The sequence below is a fragment of the Ranitomeya variabilis genome, chromosome 2 (assembly GCF_051348905.1).
Source record: "Ranitomeya variabilis isolate aRanVar5 chromosome 2, aRanVar5.hap1, whole genome shotgun sequence".
NCBI classification, from domain to species: Eukaryota; Metazoa; Chordata; class Amphibia; order Anura; family Dendrobatidae; genus Ranitomeya; species Ranitomeya variabilis.
In genome coordinates this window covers 170120000-170138846 of record NC_135233.1, presented here as the reverse complement: position 1 = coordinate 170138846, position 18847 = coordinate 170120000, and the positions used below count along the sequence as shown (strand labels likewise).

The following is an 18847-nucleotide window of genomic DNA, read 5'->3' as shown; positions in this document are numbered from 1 at the left end:
ATTCTTTCCCGGTATGGGGGTGATAAAACAATGCCCCTTTAATTAAATTATTGCAACACGCGCATCCGAGACATGGAAAATTACCCAGGCTCGGACGACTCAAAGTAGTTTGTAGGTTCTTCCTAGAGCTGCCCACATCAGAAACCACCAACTCATCTTTCAGACTTCTATTCCTCTTATACGAAAACAGCGGGGGCATTTGAAACTCACCCACATCAGTATGTCCCCTCGCTAATACTGACCAATGTCTACGAATTATATCTGAAATCTGACCACTTAAACCATTGAACGTTGTCACAAACGGTATCCTCTTTTTGGATTCAATAGCCAATCTTGGAGTCAGGAGTTCATCTCTATCTTTAGATAGTACCTTTGTTTTAAATTTTTTTAGATCTCTCTCAGGATATCCTCTCATAAGAAACTTTTGGCACATCTCATCAAGCCTTATATCTATAATAGAATCACTCGAGACAATCCTCCTGACTCTCAAGAGCTGGCTCCATGGTAGAGACTCTACCATTCTCCGTGGGTGCTCACTAGAAAAATGTAAAATATTATTTCTGTCCGTCTGCTTGACAAACAGATCAGTTTGTAAAAACCCATCTTTCTTGTAGACACATGTATCTAGAAATTGCATTTTGGTCTGAGAACACTCCATAGTGAACCCCAACCCAGGGTAGATGTTGTTCAAAAACAGATGAAACTGTGCCAACTCATTATAATCACCGTCCCAAATCAGGAAGATATCGTCGATGTAGCGCCGCCAGCCCCTAACACGGCCCCAAAACTGTGAACTGTACACGTGTTCGTCCTCCAGGACAGCCATGTAGATGTTAGCATAAGTGGGGGCCACATTGGACCCCATGGCTGTCCCGCGGCGCTGCAGGAAGTAGTCATCACCGAAAAAAAAAAAAATGCCAATACAAGTCTAGAGGTCCGTGTAAAACACGTATAGCTGTTGATGTTGATGGATGGCATCTATGTGCCACTTGTGTCCTGTCTGTGTTTAACATTGTAAAGTATAGGAGAAGCTTTGTCATTTAATTATTTCTTCTTGCATACTGAAAAAACACTGATGACACACTGATGTAAAACACGCTGGACACTGGTACTGTTTTTTCTGGTTCCAGTTCCGGTTTTATATGGATGTGTGGAGGGGACAGATGCACAGAACAAGGAAGAAAAGATTTCCATTCTGCCTCCTGACTTGAAATGATTGCTGTGACTCAAATATTGCTCTAGCCAAGACAAGACTAGCTGTGGCAAGCGATTAAAGTCCGAACATAGCATTTACACATGTTATTTGGGCCTATCAGAATTTTCGTTAGACTTACCAGTATTTTTTAATTATTTTTTAATCTGGCTTAGTCATCACTGTTTATAAGCAGAAGCTATAATAATTGTGCAATGCAGTCTTAAAACAACTCTGCTCCATAAATGTATATTATCTATAAACTTAATAATTTATATAACACATATATAATTCTAACTGTAAAGTAACATTTATTTTGTGTGAATTTTTCTTTCTAGGCTTAAAAATCATTAGCTGTTGTTAATGGAGCTAGTCACAAAAATGCACCAATTAATAAACACATTGCTCTAAACTTGCCCAAGCCACACAATTTTACTACATCTTCTTAACAAGCTCCAGTCTGTAAAATAAGAAGAGTTCGACTGCCCCATTGAATAGATCCCCTTTCTCTCCACTAATTAAGAACACCTTATTCCAAATCCTTTACTTGCTGAATAGAGCTAGTATACCATTGAGAAATGCTTGAAAAATTGGAGGAGACTGGAAGCCGCATGTGATACTTGGCTCTTTTTTCCGGTGTTGGCACTGGGTGTTTTATGATCTTCTACAGCAATTTGCTGAACGCTATAGACTTTATTTATTGAATGTTTCTTTTCCTTCAGGTCAAAACCCACTAATCCCAGATTTGCTTTGCTTGTTTTCACAGCTGACCTGTAACAGCTTTACCATCAGCGATGGAGAGATGCAGGACGTTGGTGTTGGCCTGTATCCCAGGTAATGCATAGACTGCCTTATTCACAGTGACTAAATTGTTATTTTTATTTTTTTTAGCTCTTAGGTAGTCAGCAGGGTTTATCAGTAGAAAACTACTTCCACTGTTAAATTGCAAGGAAATGAGGAAAAAAAGATTTTAAATTTGTACTCCGAATGCCTCATTACCAGCTCAAGAAATTATTTATGTAGTCTTAAACTGGTGGCTTTTTGTTTAAGTTTAGCATGTGCCTTTCAGTAAAGATAGAAACAAGTTGAAAGGTAAAAGTGGGGGCATTAGTTTATATTTCATGCAACACAGACCTACAGTAATACACGGAATACAGCGGAAAGAGATTTTCATTAGAACTGTAAAGTTTAAGCCTTAAATTAGAATTGTAAATATCTCACAGCAGACGTAGAATTCATTTGTGTCCAAAATTCACTTACATTGTCTTTAGCCAAATTATTTTTAACATTTTTGTTCTACCTCAAAGAATTTATTAAAGTGAATTTTTCCAAAATGTAATTTTACTTTTATTTAGTAAAGTTAAGTTAGTAGATTTTATTCAATCTTATTTTTATATTCAGAGTAAATGTGTAATTAAAATATGATCCGTTAGTTAAAACAAGTTTTTATGTTTAAACCCTTACAACCAAAGCAATTTTGTCCCCATTTTTCAAATCTGACATGTGTCACTTTATGTGGTAATAATGTTGAATTGCTTCTTTTGATACTAGTGTTTTTTTCGTGATACATTGTTCTTTGTATATTTTGGTTCATCAGATTTGCATTTATTTTGGAAAATATTTAACATTTTCTGAAAGTTTAGAAAAAATTCCAAACTTTGCAAAAAACAAAACAAAACAAAATTGCGCCATTTTCCGATACTCGTAGCGTCTCCATTTTTCGTGATCTGGGGTCAGGTGAGGGCTTATTTTTTGCATGCCGAGCTGGCGTTTTTAATGATAGCATTTTGGTGCAGATACGTTCTTTTGATCGCCCGTTATTGCATTTTAATGCAATGTCGTGGCGACCAAAAAAACGTAAATCTGGCGTTTCGAATTTTTTTCTCATTACGCCATTTAGCGATCAGGTTAATGCTTTTTTTTTTTGATAGATCGGGCGATTCTGAACGCGGCGATACCAAATATGTGTAGGTTGGGGTTTTTTTTTTATTGATTTATTTTGATTGGGGCGAAAGGGGGGTGATTTAAACTTTTATATTTTTTTTATTTTTTTCACATTTTTAAAAACTTTTTTTTTTTTACTTTTGCCATGCTTCTATAGCCTCCATGGGAGGCTAGAAGCAGGCACAGCCCGATCGGCTCTGCTATGCAGCAGTGATCATAAGATCGCTGCTACACAGCAGATTTGCAGGTGTGCTGTGAGCGCCGACCACAGGGGGGCGCTCACAGCCACCGGCAATCAGTAACCATAGAGGTCTCAAGGACCTCTATGGTTACAATGGAGGAGCATCGCCGACCCCCGATCATGTGACGGGGGTCGGCGATGCGCTCATATCCGGCCGCACGGCCGGATGCGGTAGTTAAATGCCGCTGTCTCTGTTTGACAGCGGCATTTAACTAGTTAATAGGCGCGCGCAGATCGCGATTCTGCTCGCGCCTATTGCGGGCACATGTCAGCTGTTCAAAACAGCTGACATGTCCCGGCTTTGATGTGCGCTCACCGCCGGAGCGCACATCAAAGCGGGGGTCCCGACATGTGACGTACTATACCGTCAGATGTCGGGAAGGGGTTAAAGGTTTAGCAGCATTTTTTTTCTTTTCAAGCAAATTACCCTATTTTTCATGGACCACTTCACTCACTTCAGTTTAAAGTGATTTTGAGGGGCCTCTATGTCATAAAACCCCCAAACAAGATGCCATTTTAAAAACTGCACGTTTGACACTATTCAATATTGCACTTATGTGGTTTGTTAACCTTTCAGGTGCTTAGCAAGAATTGACACAATGTGGAATAAAAACATTTAACCTTACATTTTATCCAGAAAAAGTGCTGCTTTAACTTTACATTTTTCATTTTCAGAAAAGGACAAAATGATAATAAATAATAATAGGATAAAACTGTACCTCATAATTTGTTTCGCAATTTCTCACAAACGTGGCAGTAGCCCATATGTGGTTCTACACTACTGTTTCTGCACACGGCAGGGTTTGGAAGGGAAGGAACTCTTTTTACTTTTTAGAGCATAAGTTTGGCTGGGATAGTTTCTGGACACCATGGGACATTTGCAGAGCCCCAAAGATGCTAGAACAGCAGAAACCAAGTGTCCTCCATATTGGAAACAACTGCCTTAAATGAATTCATGTAGGGAATATTCTCAGCATTTTGAATCCAAAACTGATTTACAGATTTTTAGAATATTGGGCTGTGAAAATGAAAAATTCAACTTTTTCCACTAATACGTTGATTTAGCTCCAAGAGGTTAATAGAAGTTAAAGAACCCACCAATATGTAATGCAATTTCTCCTAAGTATGTCAATTTATGTGGACAAAAACCGCCGTTTAGAAACATGGCAGGGATTAGAATGGAAAAAATACAATTTGACTTTGAAGGTTTAAGTTTGGATGTTTTAGTTTCTGATGGTTACTTGCAAAGTCAGCAAGGTTCCAGAACAGCAGAAAAACACCAAAAGTGATTCCATTTTATACCTATAGAATGGTTTAAGAAATTCATCAAAGGTTGTATTACAGGGCTATTCCAGTTTCCAAAATCCTACCCCAATATGTAGTAGGTGTAATAATAATAATATTCGCAAATACCTCCAATTAGAAATGTGGTATAGTTATCCTGATAGCCAATGTTGCTTATCTCATATTCAGGGCATTGCAATAGCTTAGGTATCCAACCCACAGGTTTTTCACAGACTTTTCTAACATTGGTTTGTGATGAAAATAATAGTGTTACATTTTCTACTTAAAAATTGTATCTAAAACAAAGTCGAAATTAACATTTTCATAAGGAGAACATGCACCTTGCAATGTAATGCATTTTTTTATGGATACGGCAATATCTCATGTTTGGTCAGGAGGTTCTGTTCGGGTACGTTGCAGGACACACCATTTGGTCAATTATAGGTTGTCAATTGTTAAGTCTTGGACAACCTGTCAAAGTGGTTTCTACCTGCTACAGAAGTGCCATACATCTGGATATTAACTGTGTTTGGCAATACTACAAAGCTGAGAAAGGGTGGAAATTTGTCTTTGGGAACATGGATTTTATTGGATTGGTTTCTGGAACAATATCACATTTCCAGAGCTTTTGAGTTATAATTAACGTGAAAACCCCTTATTTTAAAATTGACAGATAACAGATCTGAGTGTACAGAATGTGTTGAAGTTTTTAAAGCAAACATGTTTCAACTAGTTTAGGAACAAGACCCAGAGTCTCTTATTTTTTTTAATTCTTGTAATGCTTTGTAGCTATTCTTTCAGCAACAATTCTAATAATCTCTGATGACAGGAAAACCTCACTGCAGAGCTATTAATATAATCATCTTCATATGGGATGCTCTGCTGTGAGAATGGAAAAATTCTGTTGGTATAATTTTTTACTTTGCTTCGATCAATGAACATATCACTTGTAATATGTTTTAAGGATCCAGGAGTCTGCTCCAGATGTAGTCTGATTCATGCATCTTTCAGATTCCATCTTTTAAATGACATATTTTTAATTACTTTGAACTAGACTGAATTGGACTGGAATTGACTGGAAGGTAACAGAATACAATGTTTCGGTTTCTTTTTTCTTTCACTCCCATACTACTTTCCTTCTTACAATCTCCTGCAATCCCTCCACCTAGTAAAGAACTAGTCAGTTCTTCCTCCATCCTCCCCAGCCATCTCACCTTCTCCTCAGAACTGTTCCTCCACATACAATCCTTTTTCTTCAGACACACACGGCCCCATCATGTAATATCCTGCTCCCACCTTCTAATGCTCTATCTGCTACTCTCTGGTGACGTATCCCCAAATCCTGGCCCTCCTCAACCCATCCCCACACTCATTTCTAACCCCCTGCCATGATTCTCTGCACATTTTCCCAACCATGATGACCTCATACCAATTCATCCAGCCCCCACTCCCCCAGCCCCCCTACCTGGAGCACTATGGAACGCACGCTATGTCTGCAACAAACTGCCATTTATCCATGACTTCTTCATCACCAACAAACTCTTCTTCCTTGGCATCACTGAAACCTGGCTGACCCCCTCTGACTCAGCCTCTCCAGCTGCGCTTTCCCATGGCGGACTCCACCTTTCTCACACCCCTTGTGCCAGCAACAAACGTGGTGGCGGGGTTGGCTTGCTCCTGTCTGACACCTGCTCCTTTACTCCAATCCCGCTACCACCCTCCGCTAATCTTCCCTCGTTTGAGGTGCACTTCGTCCGCATCTATTCCCCCACCTACCTCCAGCTGGCTGTCATCTACCGCCCCCCAGAACTAGCCATCTCCACCTTTCTCAACCACTTCACCACCTGGCTACTATTTCCTCTCTGCTGACATCCCCACTATCATCATGGGTGACTTCAATATCCCCATTGACACTTCCACCTCAGCTGCCTCTAAACTTTTATCTCTCACTGCCTCCTTCAGCCTCACTCAATGGTCCACTCACAAAAATGGCCACACGTTGGACCTCATCTTTACCCGCCTCTGCTCCCATACTAATTTCACTAACTCACCCCTCCCCCTGTCTGACCACAACCTACTGACATTCTCTTCCCTCTCCTCTCCTAGTGTGCAACCCCACTCCACAAATGCACTTACCCTCGCAGAAATCTCAAACACCTCAACAATCACTCTCTGAGTCCCTTCTCCCTCTTACAGACATAGCCTCCCTTCATGACACATGCTGCTGCCACTTTTTATAACACCACAATAACAGCAACACTTGATTCGGCCACCCCGCTCATGCATAGCAAAACTCGTACACTCAACAGGCAGCCCTGGCTTACCAGCCTGACCAAAGAACTGAGACGGGCTTCCAGGATCGCTGAGCGGAGATGGAAGCGATCAGGCTCTGCTGACCACTTCACTGCATAAAACGCAGGCCCTTGCCAGCTTCAAGTCCACGCTCACTGCCGCAAAACAAACTTACTTCTCATCTCTCATATCCTCCCTGTCTCACAACCCTAAACAGCTTTTCAACACTTTCAATTCTCTACTCCGTCCCCCTGCACCCCCCTCCCTCCCCTCTGCTGAAGACTTTGCCTCCTTCTTTAAACAGAAGATCGATAAGATCAGAGAAAGCTTTGGCCCACAGCACCCAACGCCCCTCTTAGCTGCTCAACCCTGATCCTCCAAAACCAGCTTCTACACCATGGCAGATCAGCTCTCCACTCTCCTGTCAAGATCACACCTCACCACCTGCACGCTTGACCCGCTCCCGTCCCACCTCATCCCTAACCTTGCCATGGTCTTTATCCCAACCCTAACACACCTCTTCAACCTCTCACTCACAACAGGTGTCTTCCCCTCAGCCTTCAAACATGCCAAGATCACACTCATCCTCAAAAAGCCCTCCCTCGACCCATCCTCTGTGTCTAGCTATCGCCTAATATCTCTTCTCCCTTATGCCTCAAAATTACTGGAACAACACATCCATCTTGAACTGTCCTCCCACCTCTCCTCCTGCTCTCTCTTTGACCGGTTACAATCTGGATTCCGACCCCATCACTCAACTGAAACTGTCCTAACTAAAGTCACCAATGACCTACTAACTGACGAGGGCAAGCGACACTACTCTGTCCTCCTTCTCCTGGACCTGTCTTCTGCCTTTGACACTGTGAACCTCTCCCTTCTACTACAGATCCTCTCATCTCTTGGCATCACAAACTTGGCCCTATCCTCGATCTCGTCATATATGACAGACCGAACATTCAGTGTCTCCCTCCCCCACGCCACCTCCTCACTTCACTCCTTGTCTGTCGGTGTTCCTCAAGGCTCTGTTCTAGGACCCCTACTCTTCTCCATCTACACCTTCGGCCTGGGACAGCTCATAGAATCCCACGGTATGCAGTATCATCTCTACGCCGATGACACGCAGATCTGGCTATCTGGACCTGACCTCACCTCCTTACTTAACAAAATCCCACACTGTCTGCTATCTCGACCTTCTTTTCTGCTCGCTTTCTAAAACTGAACATGGACAAAACAGAATTAATCATCTTTCCCCATCTCACTCTACCCCTCCACCAGACCTATCCATCAATGTCAATGGCTGCTCACTTTCCCCAGTCCCACATGCCCGGTGCCCCGGGGTGATCCTCGACTCTGCACTCTCTTTCAAGCCACATATCCAAACCCTTGCCTCCTCCTTCCATCTCAAACTCAAAAATATTTCCCGGATTGTTGCATTCCTTGACCACGACACCACAAAAACACTAGTGAATGCCCTTATCATCTCCCGCCTTGACTACTGCAACCTCCTACTCTCTGTACTCCCCTATAACATTCTGGCACCACTCCAATCCATCCTACACTCTGCTGCCCGACTAATCTACCTGTCTCCCCGCTATTCCCCAGCCTCTCCCCTATGCCAAGCCCTTCACTGGCTTGCTATCGCCCAGAGACTCCAGTTCAAAACCCTTACAATGACATACAAAGCCATCCACAACCTATCTCCTCCATACATCTGTGACATGGTCTGACGGTACTTACCCACACACAACCTCGGATCCTCTCAAGATCTCCTTCTCTTCTTCCCACAACCGCATCCAAGACATCTCCCTTGCTTCCCCCATACTCTGGAACTCTCTACCCCAACACATCAGACTCTCGTCTACCATTGAAACCTTCAAAAGGAACCTGAAGACTCACCTCTTCCGACAAGCCTACAGCCTGCAGTGATCCTCAACCTACTGAACCGCCACACAACCAGCTCTACCCTCTCCTAGTGTATCCTCACCCATCCCCTGCAGACTGTGAGCCCTCGCGGGCAGGGTCCTCCCTCCTTATGTACCTGTGTGCCTTGTTTTTTTCTCATGTTTAATGTATTTGTCTATATTTGCCCCCCTTTTCACATGTAAAGCACCATGGAATAAATGGCGCTATAAAAACGTATAATAATAATAATAAAATAAAAAATGTATTGCTATGTGTATGTGTAGGTGTAACTTTTGATTTCATGGCACAGTGCAATAGATGGAAGTGGATGAGTCCAATCTGGCCCTAACGAGCCCTGATAATCTTCATTTAGCTCTTGGCAAACATCCAAAAATCGTCCAGTTCAGGAATTCAGTTTCACACTGCAGGCTTAGTTGTAACTTTTTAAAAGTTTCCTTGGTGGCCCAGACAAATGTTTATGGTCGGCAGTTTTTAACCCAAACTCTCATGTCATCATTTGCTAGGCGAACCTCTGTAGATGCAGCAGAAATGATGTTTTGTTACTACACCAACATAAGATGACTCCACATTTCATTGTCTATTATAAATTTCGACCAGTAGTTGATCGCTTTAGCACTAAATTTGGTGAGATCTCTGTGCATCTGTTTTAATTAAAAGCTTAAATTCCAACAATATCTGTCCTGTAAGAGGGAATGGTATGGAATTAAAATGTACAAACTACACTCTGAGGATTCTCCACTGTCAGCGCCGGGAGCGGCGGTCATGTGACTGTGAGTATGTGATATGCATACTACCAGCCAGTATCCGACTAGGCTGTTTCCAGCTATACACTTGCATTGAGTGAGGCCGGCAACAGTCTAGATGGATTGTGGCCAGGAGTATGCATATGGCATACTTGCAGTCATTTGACGACCACTCTTGGCGCTGACTCCAGAGAATCCTTACAGCACGCAGTTCCTGTGTTGTGAGGATTCACAAGTCGGCAGTCACATAGAGTGATTTCGACTTGTCATTTTAGACCGGTCAAACCCTTTTACAACATTGACTGCATGGCATCCCCTATTTCCAACAGCAATATTAATGAGATAATATAGAAATAGAGTTAATAGAGAAAATCTTTAATTATGCATAAATAACTTTGTTTTTAATGTTTCCTATTTCAGCATGTCCCTTTTAAATCACAGTTGTGATCCAAACTGTGTGATTGTGTTTGAAGGAACGCGCCTGCACCTACGCACGGTCAAGGAAATACCGCAGGGGGAAGAGGTAGAGTAATTAACTTGTCCTCCCTTCTGTCATAGACACCTGGAATGGTTGACTTCCAACGATTTACATTCCTAAGCGCTGCCTCATTCTCAGACTGGTTAGACCATCAGTCCTGATTCATATATCTCACGAGAAAAGTTAATGCATTAAACTGTCTTTACCTGCTGTTAGGATATCCATGTCATCCCAGGCCCTAAATCACATGTATTCATGAGAAATGTATGTGCATCTTTTTTTTTTGGAGTTCACACACACACATATTTCATTTTAATTTTAACATTTGAGAAAACAATTAAAGAACCGAGAGTCAGGCCCACCAATCATTCACTAGTGGTCTGTGTATTACAGATGCTTCTTCCGCAGTAAATCTTACAAATGATGAGAATGCAGAACCTTAATACTGACTTATAAACTGTGAACGTCTGTTTTTCTCTTTTGCGTTGTCATGCTATGTTTCTGAAGGTAAAATGTATGTGCCATAGAAGACTAATGAATGGTATGCAGTTTCTTGCACAGATAAAAAGCAGACAATATTAATTATATAATCATTCAGATGTATAGGGTTTTTTCTTTATTAAAAAAAACAAACAAAAAAAACACTCTACTGCACCATTACATCATGAACATTACGAAATGTATATATTTTTCTTGTAAGTAAAAGGACTTCACACATCACAAAGCATCCACACATCAATATAATGTCATGAGTTACTAATAGTAGCAGCATAGAATAATATGACATCCGTTTACAAACTTGTTTAAAATCAGGACTGGTGAATTGTCACTGTTGTTTCTACAAACATAGATCCATTGTACAAGCTAATACAAGAATTTTTATAATGTATCTTATCAAGGGAATATTTTTCTCTCTCGACTTATGAGCCTTTTCTTTCTACCTCCTAAACTGATCATTCTTATATAAATGTAGCTTCAATCAGTCTGGCTCAAGTCAAGTTGGACTGCTAGCTTACTGAGGGGTCAGATTTCAGCCATCTCTTGAGGTTTATGGAGAGGTTCAAAGGAGCAAAGTAAGAGTCACTGACACAAACAGACCATACTACTGGTCAAATGATTGTTTTATCTCTCCTTATTGCTGGATTCATAGCTACACTGCTCAGTACTGCTATATAATCAGCTTCATGCTTATCTTGAAAAGTCACTAAAGCAACATGCATACTTTTAAAATACTTGTTTTAGAAACTAATAAGTTACTCTTTACCTCCCCTCTATTCTGTCTTGTAGGTAGAAAGATGTATGCATAAAAATAAATGCAAGTAATGGAGTGCAACATTCAATTGACCATTTACTTTTCTGTATCGGCTTCTCACTTCAGCTTCAGCCCAAGAACCTATAAAACCATATACAATAGACCCTATGAGCATATACTTAATTTGAGAGTACACACATTTTTGTCACAAAACCTGAATGATTTCCTAGTACCAGCAAAGTGAATTGGATTCCTGACGTCTCACACATGTTGCTTATTTTTTCCTTGCAGATTTAGAGTAGATTTATATCTGCAGCATATGTATCAAAAAGCTTGGCACTCAATAATGCTAAATACCCGGAAGTTCTAGCCACACTTGCAGCCCGCCTCCCTCAGCGTCTCAGCACGCCACCAGCGCTCCAGGCAACAGAACGTGCACAGTGTGGGCACATCGCATGCCCAAGCAGCTTATTCTGCTCACAGTCACGGTCTCCATTACTGCCTCTGAAATTTGCTTCTACATATATCGCCAGTATACTCATGCATCTGATTAAATGTCCAGATCCTACACTCCAGATAAACTTGCTCTGAGGAAGGTCCACAAAGGACCGAAAACGTTTAGCCAAAAACGTTTAGCAAGAAACGAGCTACCGCTAATCTGTTTGTCCAGATGTAAAATAAATGACTTTATTTTCTACAAGCATTATGGAGTGCCAAGCTTTTTGATACATCATTTGATTTAAGGGGCTGGAAACCCTACTTGAGCACCTCTACTCACAAATCTATAGAGTGCCGTGTATCTTGTTCTTCTTATATCTGCAGCATGTCAATTCTTTCAGTATTTTTCTGCAGATTTCACCCATTCTAATGAGTGAAGAAAAATTCACAAAAAAATGCATGTAAAAAACGCAACCAAAATGTGACAAAACCGTGTGTATTTTACACATTGTTCTTCCTGCCAACACATCAGGAATTACAGATGAATTTTCAGCTGCAAATTCTGAACATGGGCACATACCCTAAGAGTCAGCACTGTTTGCCTCCACATAAAGGGAATCCATCACCTTTATTTTACACCCTCTCAAGTTGTTTGTATACATGTACACCCTTGCCTTTAGCTAGACAGTCCATATCTCCAGTACTTAGAAGTCACCATTTCAATCAAGCAGAAATGCTTTGGTTATGATTAGAGATGAGCCACCTCCCTAGTGTTCGGGTTCAGTTCGTCGAACAGGGACGTGTTCGACGAACTGTTCGTCGAATGTTCGACGAACACCGCCGAACCCCATTGAAACCAATGGCAGGCAAACACAAACACATACAAACACATGGAAAACACATAGAAAACACCTTAAAAGGTGTCCAAAAGCTGACAAACTGCTCAGAAGACACAACGAACACATGGAAAAGTCACAACTACATATAGTCATGCGAAAAGAAAAGAGGTGGAGGAGTAAAAGAAGGAGGAGACACAGATATAGGCATGTCATGCCCTTCTAAAATCAAGAAAGGCTGGAGTAAAAATCTAAACTCACTCTACCAACACCCAGACGTCTTGACAAAAAAAAATAAAGAAAGAAATATCTTTAGGTAGAATGGCGGCGGGTCCATTCAGAACACTTTCCTTAGAAGACGTAGTGGTACCCCTGTTGGGAGTTGTGCCAAAAAATGAACCCAATACATTCAGACTAATCCACCATTTGTCATATCCAAGAGACAGGTCAGTAAACGACAACATCGACGCGGAACCAAGTACAGTACTATGTACTGTACCTCCTTTGACGAGGCAGTCAGGCGGGTCAAGAAGTTGGTAAGGGGCACCCTAATGGCCAAAACAGACATTGAGGGGGCGTTCCGGTTACTACCTGTGCCTCCGAATAGTGTCCTCCCATTGGGCTGCTTCTGTGAAGGAGCATACTACATAGATCGCTGTTTGCCCATGGGGTGCTCCATATCCTGCTCACTATTTGAGGCATTTAGTTGCTTCCTCGAATGTGTTGTCATGGACGTTTGTAAGGCAGCACATATTATCCGTTACCTCGACGACTTCTTATGCCTGGGCCCAAAAGATTCGCCACAGTGTGAAAACACGTGGTAGTCCACCTGCAAGAAGGAGAGAGCTGGAGGGAGAGTGGACACCCCAGAGCCGAGGGGTTACATTGAGAAAGAAAGAAGGCGGTGTAGCTTTCTTCATGGGTGGGGTACTCTCATGAGTAAAGTATCACAGAAAAAACAATAATCAAGGAGTTATCAATTTCACAGTCTCACAGAAAAAAACCCAAAAATACTAAAAAATCTCTTTATTAACAATTACTAAAAAACATAGTGTATGCAAAACCATCACCAAAATAGACACTTGAAAATAGAAAACAAACCTAGGGGGGTGCCTATCCCTAGTAGCCTAACACTTGTCAGTACCCTACCTGCCAGCGGAGGTTGGCACCCTAATCCTGCGCAGTGGCGCCCCCGCTCACCGTCGACTGTCCCTCCTGATCTAATGGACCCTATCAGGAAGGGAAAAGAAAAATGTAATGTGTGGTTTTGCGATGAGGGTTTAAGGTATGTGGGTAAAAAACTGTCCCTCACACTTACCCTACCTATCAGCGGGGGTTGGCACCCTGACCTGCGCAATGGCGACCCCACTCCTCGACGGCTGTCCCAATGATGGTAACCCTAGCAGAAAAAATCAAAACCCTTGGTGTCGTAGGGTACTGAAAGACGTGAGAGCGTAGTGAGCCACAAAAAAAAAACCACACACCACAAAGCGGATTATCTTAGGGATATAATAATCGAATACTAGATAGCTAAATTTTAGGCTGCCCTGAAACCAACACAAATGTATCGCCTGTAAGTCTTAATCAGGCTATTCAATCTCAATAATGTACCATATATTGCACAAATGCCCATATTCACAAAGACTACTCCCCAAAGTGATGTCCTGGTTCACACACTTTTTAAATAATAGGGTCATGAAGCAAATACACTTGTTTCTCTGGCTTCAAGATACTCTGACCCACAGTCTGAAAAAAGAGGCAAATCCCTCAATTTGACAAATACTTAAAACTCACATTGCAGTGAATAGGCATACAAAAACAAATCAGTCTCATAGTTCATAGTTCGACGCGTTTCTCCTCCCAACGGAGGTTCTTAGGAGCACATTTAGCAATATTATCAGAGACCGCTACTTAGCTTTGTGTTGTCCATCATGATGCAGGACACACGCACCAGGTATGTACCTTCCAGATTCAGTGCCTGAATCTGGAAGGTACATACCTGGTGCGTGTGATGAACCTCCGTTGGGAGGAGAAACGCGTCGAGCTATAAACTATGAGACTGATTTGTTTTTGTATGCCTATTCACTGCAATGTGAGTTTAAAGTATTTGTCAAATTGAGGGATTTGCCTCTTTTTTCAGACTGTGGGTCAGAGTATCTTGAAGCCAGAGAAACAAGTGTGTTTGCTTCATGACCCTATCATTTAAAAAGTGTGTGAACCAGGACATCACTTTGGGGAGTAGTCTTTGTGAATATGGGCATTTGTGCAATATATGGTACTTTATTGAGATTGAATAGCCTGATTAAGACTTACAGGCGATACATTTGTGTTGGTTTCAGGGCAGCCTAAAATTAAGCTATCTAGTATTCGATTATTATATCCCTAAGATAATCCCCTTTGTGGTGTGTGGTTTTTTGTTGTTTTTTTTGTGGCTCACTACGCTCTCACGTCTTTCAGTGCCCTACGACACCAAGGGTTTTGATTTTTTCTGCTAGGGTTACCATCATTGGGACAGCCGTCGAGGAGTGGGGGCGCCATTGCACAGGTCAGGGTGCCAACCTCAGCTGGCAGGTAGGGTACTGACAAGTGTTAGGCTACTAGGGAAAGGCACCCCCCTAGGTTTGTTTACTACTCTCATGAGTAGCAGCAATTGCTACTAGGCCCAAAAGGATTTCCTGGGCCAGATGCCGTTACAAAATAGTAGTTAGGTAAACGGGCGGTGTAGTTCGCTTCATGGGTGGGGTACGCTGCTGAGTAGCACCAAATTCTACTAGGCCCAAAAGGGTTTTCTGGGCCAGATGCCGTTAAAAATAGTACTTAGGTAAACAGGCGGTGTAGCTTGCTTCATGGGTGGGGTATGCTGCTGAGTAGCACTAAATTCTACTAGGCCCAAAAGGATTTCCCGGGCTAGATGCCGTTACAAAATAGTAGTTAGGTAAACAGGCGATGTAGCTTGCTTCATGGGTGAATTACACTGCTGATTAGCACCAAATTCTACTAGGCCCAAAAGAATTTCCTGGGCCAGATGCCATTACAAAATAGTACTTGGGTAAACAGGCGGTGTAGCTTGCTTCATGGGTGGGGTGCTGTGCTGAGTAGCACAAAATGCTGATAGGTACAAAACGATTTCCAAGGCTAGATGCAGTTAAAAATTAGTAATTAGATCAACAGGCGGTGTAGCTTGCTTCATGGGTGGGGTACGCTGCTGAGTAGCACTAAATTCTACTAGGCCCAAAAGGATTTCCTGGGCTAGATGCCGTTACAAAATAGTACTTGGGTAAACAGGCGGTGGGTGGCTGGGCTACTCTGCTGACTAGCAGACACTGAAGCTTTGGAGCAGACCTCTGAATCCCAGGCCATAATATGAGTAAACAACTCTGCAGATAACCCCACCCACCTGGAATTGACAATGGCAACGTCATGTAAAACTCAGCAAGGGTACTAAATAAGAGTCTCCACTTAAGTGGCATAAATTTTGCCAGAGTTTTTTAAAACAGTTGGTGAGGTGATTTTCAAAAATCATCAAGCTTTTAGTCTCCCCAAGATGACACAGGGGTAGAAAAGTCCTTGCAGATCCAGGATTTGTTCATCTTGATGAACGTTAGTCTGTCTACATTGTCACTGGACAGCCGCGTGCGCTTATCTGTCAGCACACCACCAGCAGCGCTGAACACCCGTTCAGAGAGAACGCTGGCTGCTGGGCACAACAAGATCTCCAAGGCGTGAGTGGCGAGCTCAGGCCATTTTTCAAGATTGGAAGCCCAAAATGAGCAAGGGTCCAGTTCCACAGTCATGGCATCGATGTTAACTTGGAGATACTCTTGTACCATCCTCTCTAGGCGTTGGCTGTGCGTCAGACTTCTTGTCTCCTGTGGCCTTGCAAAGGATGGTCTAAAAAAATCTGGAAACGATTGGAAAAAAATGCTGTTACCACCAGATACGATGTTACTGTTACGGTTAGAGTGATGACTCGATAGTCCCACGGTTGGCAAGTTAGAACTCAGAGATTGACTACGTGCACCACTGGTGTTTTGTGGAAAAGCAGATGTTAGATTCTGTAACAGTCTCCGCTGATACTCCTGCATGCGTGAATCCCTTTCTATGGCAGGAATTATTTCGCCAAATTTGCTTTTGTACCGAGGATCTAAGAGTGTGGAAACCCAGTTGTCGGCATTACTTCGAATTCTGACAATCCGAGGGTCATGTTGCAGGTAGTGCAGCAAGAAGGCACTCATGTGTCTTGCACATCAAGGAGGACCAAGTCCTTGTTGTCTTGGTGGTGGCGAGGTGAGAATCATGCTTCCTTCGTCTGCCCTCTCCCCTCAACCTCGCACAACAGAAATTTGATCAAGGTCTCCCTCATCTGATGAGTCTTCCATGTCCAGCGCCAGTTCGTCCTCCACTTCTTCCTCGCCTCCTGCACCTTCCTCAACAGTTTGGCTGCTACCATGCGCCCTCGGTAATCCCTCTCCCCCAGCCTCCAATGCCAGCCGCCTTGGTGCTGCCAACCTTCTTGACCTTGGGATATGATCCCTTCCGCATACGACTCCTCCTGTTCCTCCTCCTCCTCTTGTTCCACCACCTGACTCCGAACACTGTATAAGGTGGTCTCCAGCATATAAATCACTGGAATGGTCATGCTGATAATGGCATCGTCAGCACTAAACATCTTCATTGCTATTTCAAAACTGTGCAGAAGGGTGCATAGGTCCCTGATCTGAGACCACTCCTGCAGCGTGATTTGCCCCACCTCTTGATCTCGTTGGCCCAGGCTATACGTCATAACGTATTGCACCAGTGCTCGTCGGACAGTGCAGACACTGCTCTTAGGCCCAAAACTATTAACTGGATTAGATGCAGTGAAAATAGAGATACACAGGCGGTGTAGTTAGTTTCACAGGCGGGCTACTCTGCTGCTGTGCAGACACTGCTCCTAGGCCCTAAACTATTAACTGGATTAGATGCAGTGAAAATGGAGATACACAGGCGGTATAGTTTGTTTCACAGGCGGGCTACTCTGCTGACGTGCAGACACTGGTCCTAGGTCCAAAATTTATAACTGGATTAGATGCAGTAAAAATTGAGATACACAGGCGGTATAGTTTGTTTCACAGGCTGGCTACTCTGCTGACGTGCAGTCACTGCTCCTAGGCCCTAAACTATTAACTGGATTAGATGCAGTGAAAATAGAGATACACAGGCGGTATAGTTAGTTTCACAGGCGGGCTACTCTGCTGACATGCAGACACTGCTCCTAGGCCCTAAACTATTAACTGGATTAGATGCAGTGAAAATGGAGATACACAGGCGGTATAGTTTGTTTCACAGGTGGGCTACTCTGCTGACGTGCAGACACTGGTCCTAGGTCCAAAATTTATAACTGGATTAGATGCAGTAAAAATTGAGATACACAGGCGGTATAGTTTGTTTCACAGGCTGGCTACTCTGCTGACGTGCAGTCACTGCTCCTAGGCCCAAAACTATTAACTGGATTAGATGCAGTAAAAATTGAGATACACAGGCGGTATAGTTTGTTTCACAGGCGGGCTACTCTGCTGACGTGCAGACACTGCTCCTAGGCCCAAAACTATTAACTGGATTAGATGCAGTAAAAATTGAGATACACCGGCTGTATAGTTTGTTTCACAGGTGGGCTACTCTGCTGACATGCAGACACTGTTCCTAGGCCCTAAACTATTAACTGGATTAGATGCAGTGAAAATAGAGATACACAGGCGGTGTAGTTAGTTTCACAGGCGGGCTACTCTGCTGACATGCAGACACTGCTCCTAGGCCCTAAACTATTAACTTGGTAAGATGCAGTGAAAATAGAGATACACAGGCGGTGTAGTTAGTTTCACAGGCGGGCTACTCTGCTGACGTGCAGACACTACTACTAAGCCCAAAACCCCAAAATGATTTACTGGATTAGATGCAGTAAAAATTGAGATCCACAGGCGGTGTAGCTAGCTTCACAGGCGGGCTACTCTGCTGACGTGCAGACACTGCTACTAAGCCCAAAACCCCAAAAATGATTTACTGGATTAGATGCAGTAAAAATTGAGATACACAGGCGGTGTAGCTAGCTTCACAGGCGGGCTACTCAGATGACTATCAGACAATGCTACTAGCCCAAAAGGATTGGCTGAGCTAGATTACACCAAATGCTGTGACAAACACTTGCGCAGCACTGGCTCAGACCTGCCTGGCAAACAGTGCTATGA

General features: G+C 42.8%; 1 protein-coding gene across 2 annotated transcripts in view; it reads left to right on the top strand.

The window, feature by feature from the left end:
- Positions 1 to 18847, top strand: part of SMYD3 (SET and MYND domain containing 3) — a 1191717-nt gene that overhangs the window by 794968 nt on the left and 377902 nt on the right. For both annotated transcript variants that reach the window (XM_077283161.1, XM_077283160.1), the window contains 2 exons: positions 1959 to 2026; positions 10040 to 10142. In XM_077283161.1, coding sequence (XP_077139276.1) covers positions 1959 to 2026; positions 10040 to 10142 — 171 coding nt within the window. The remainder of the gene's footprint in view (positions 1 to 1958; positions 2027 to 10039; positions 10143 to 18847) is intronic.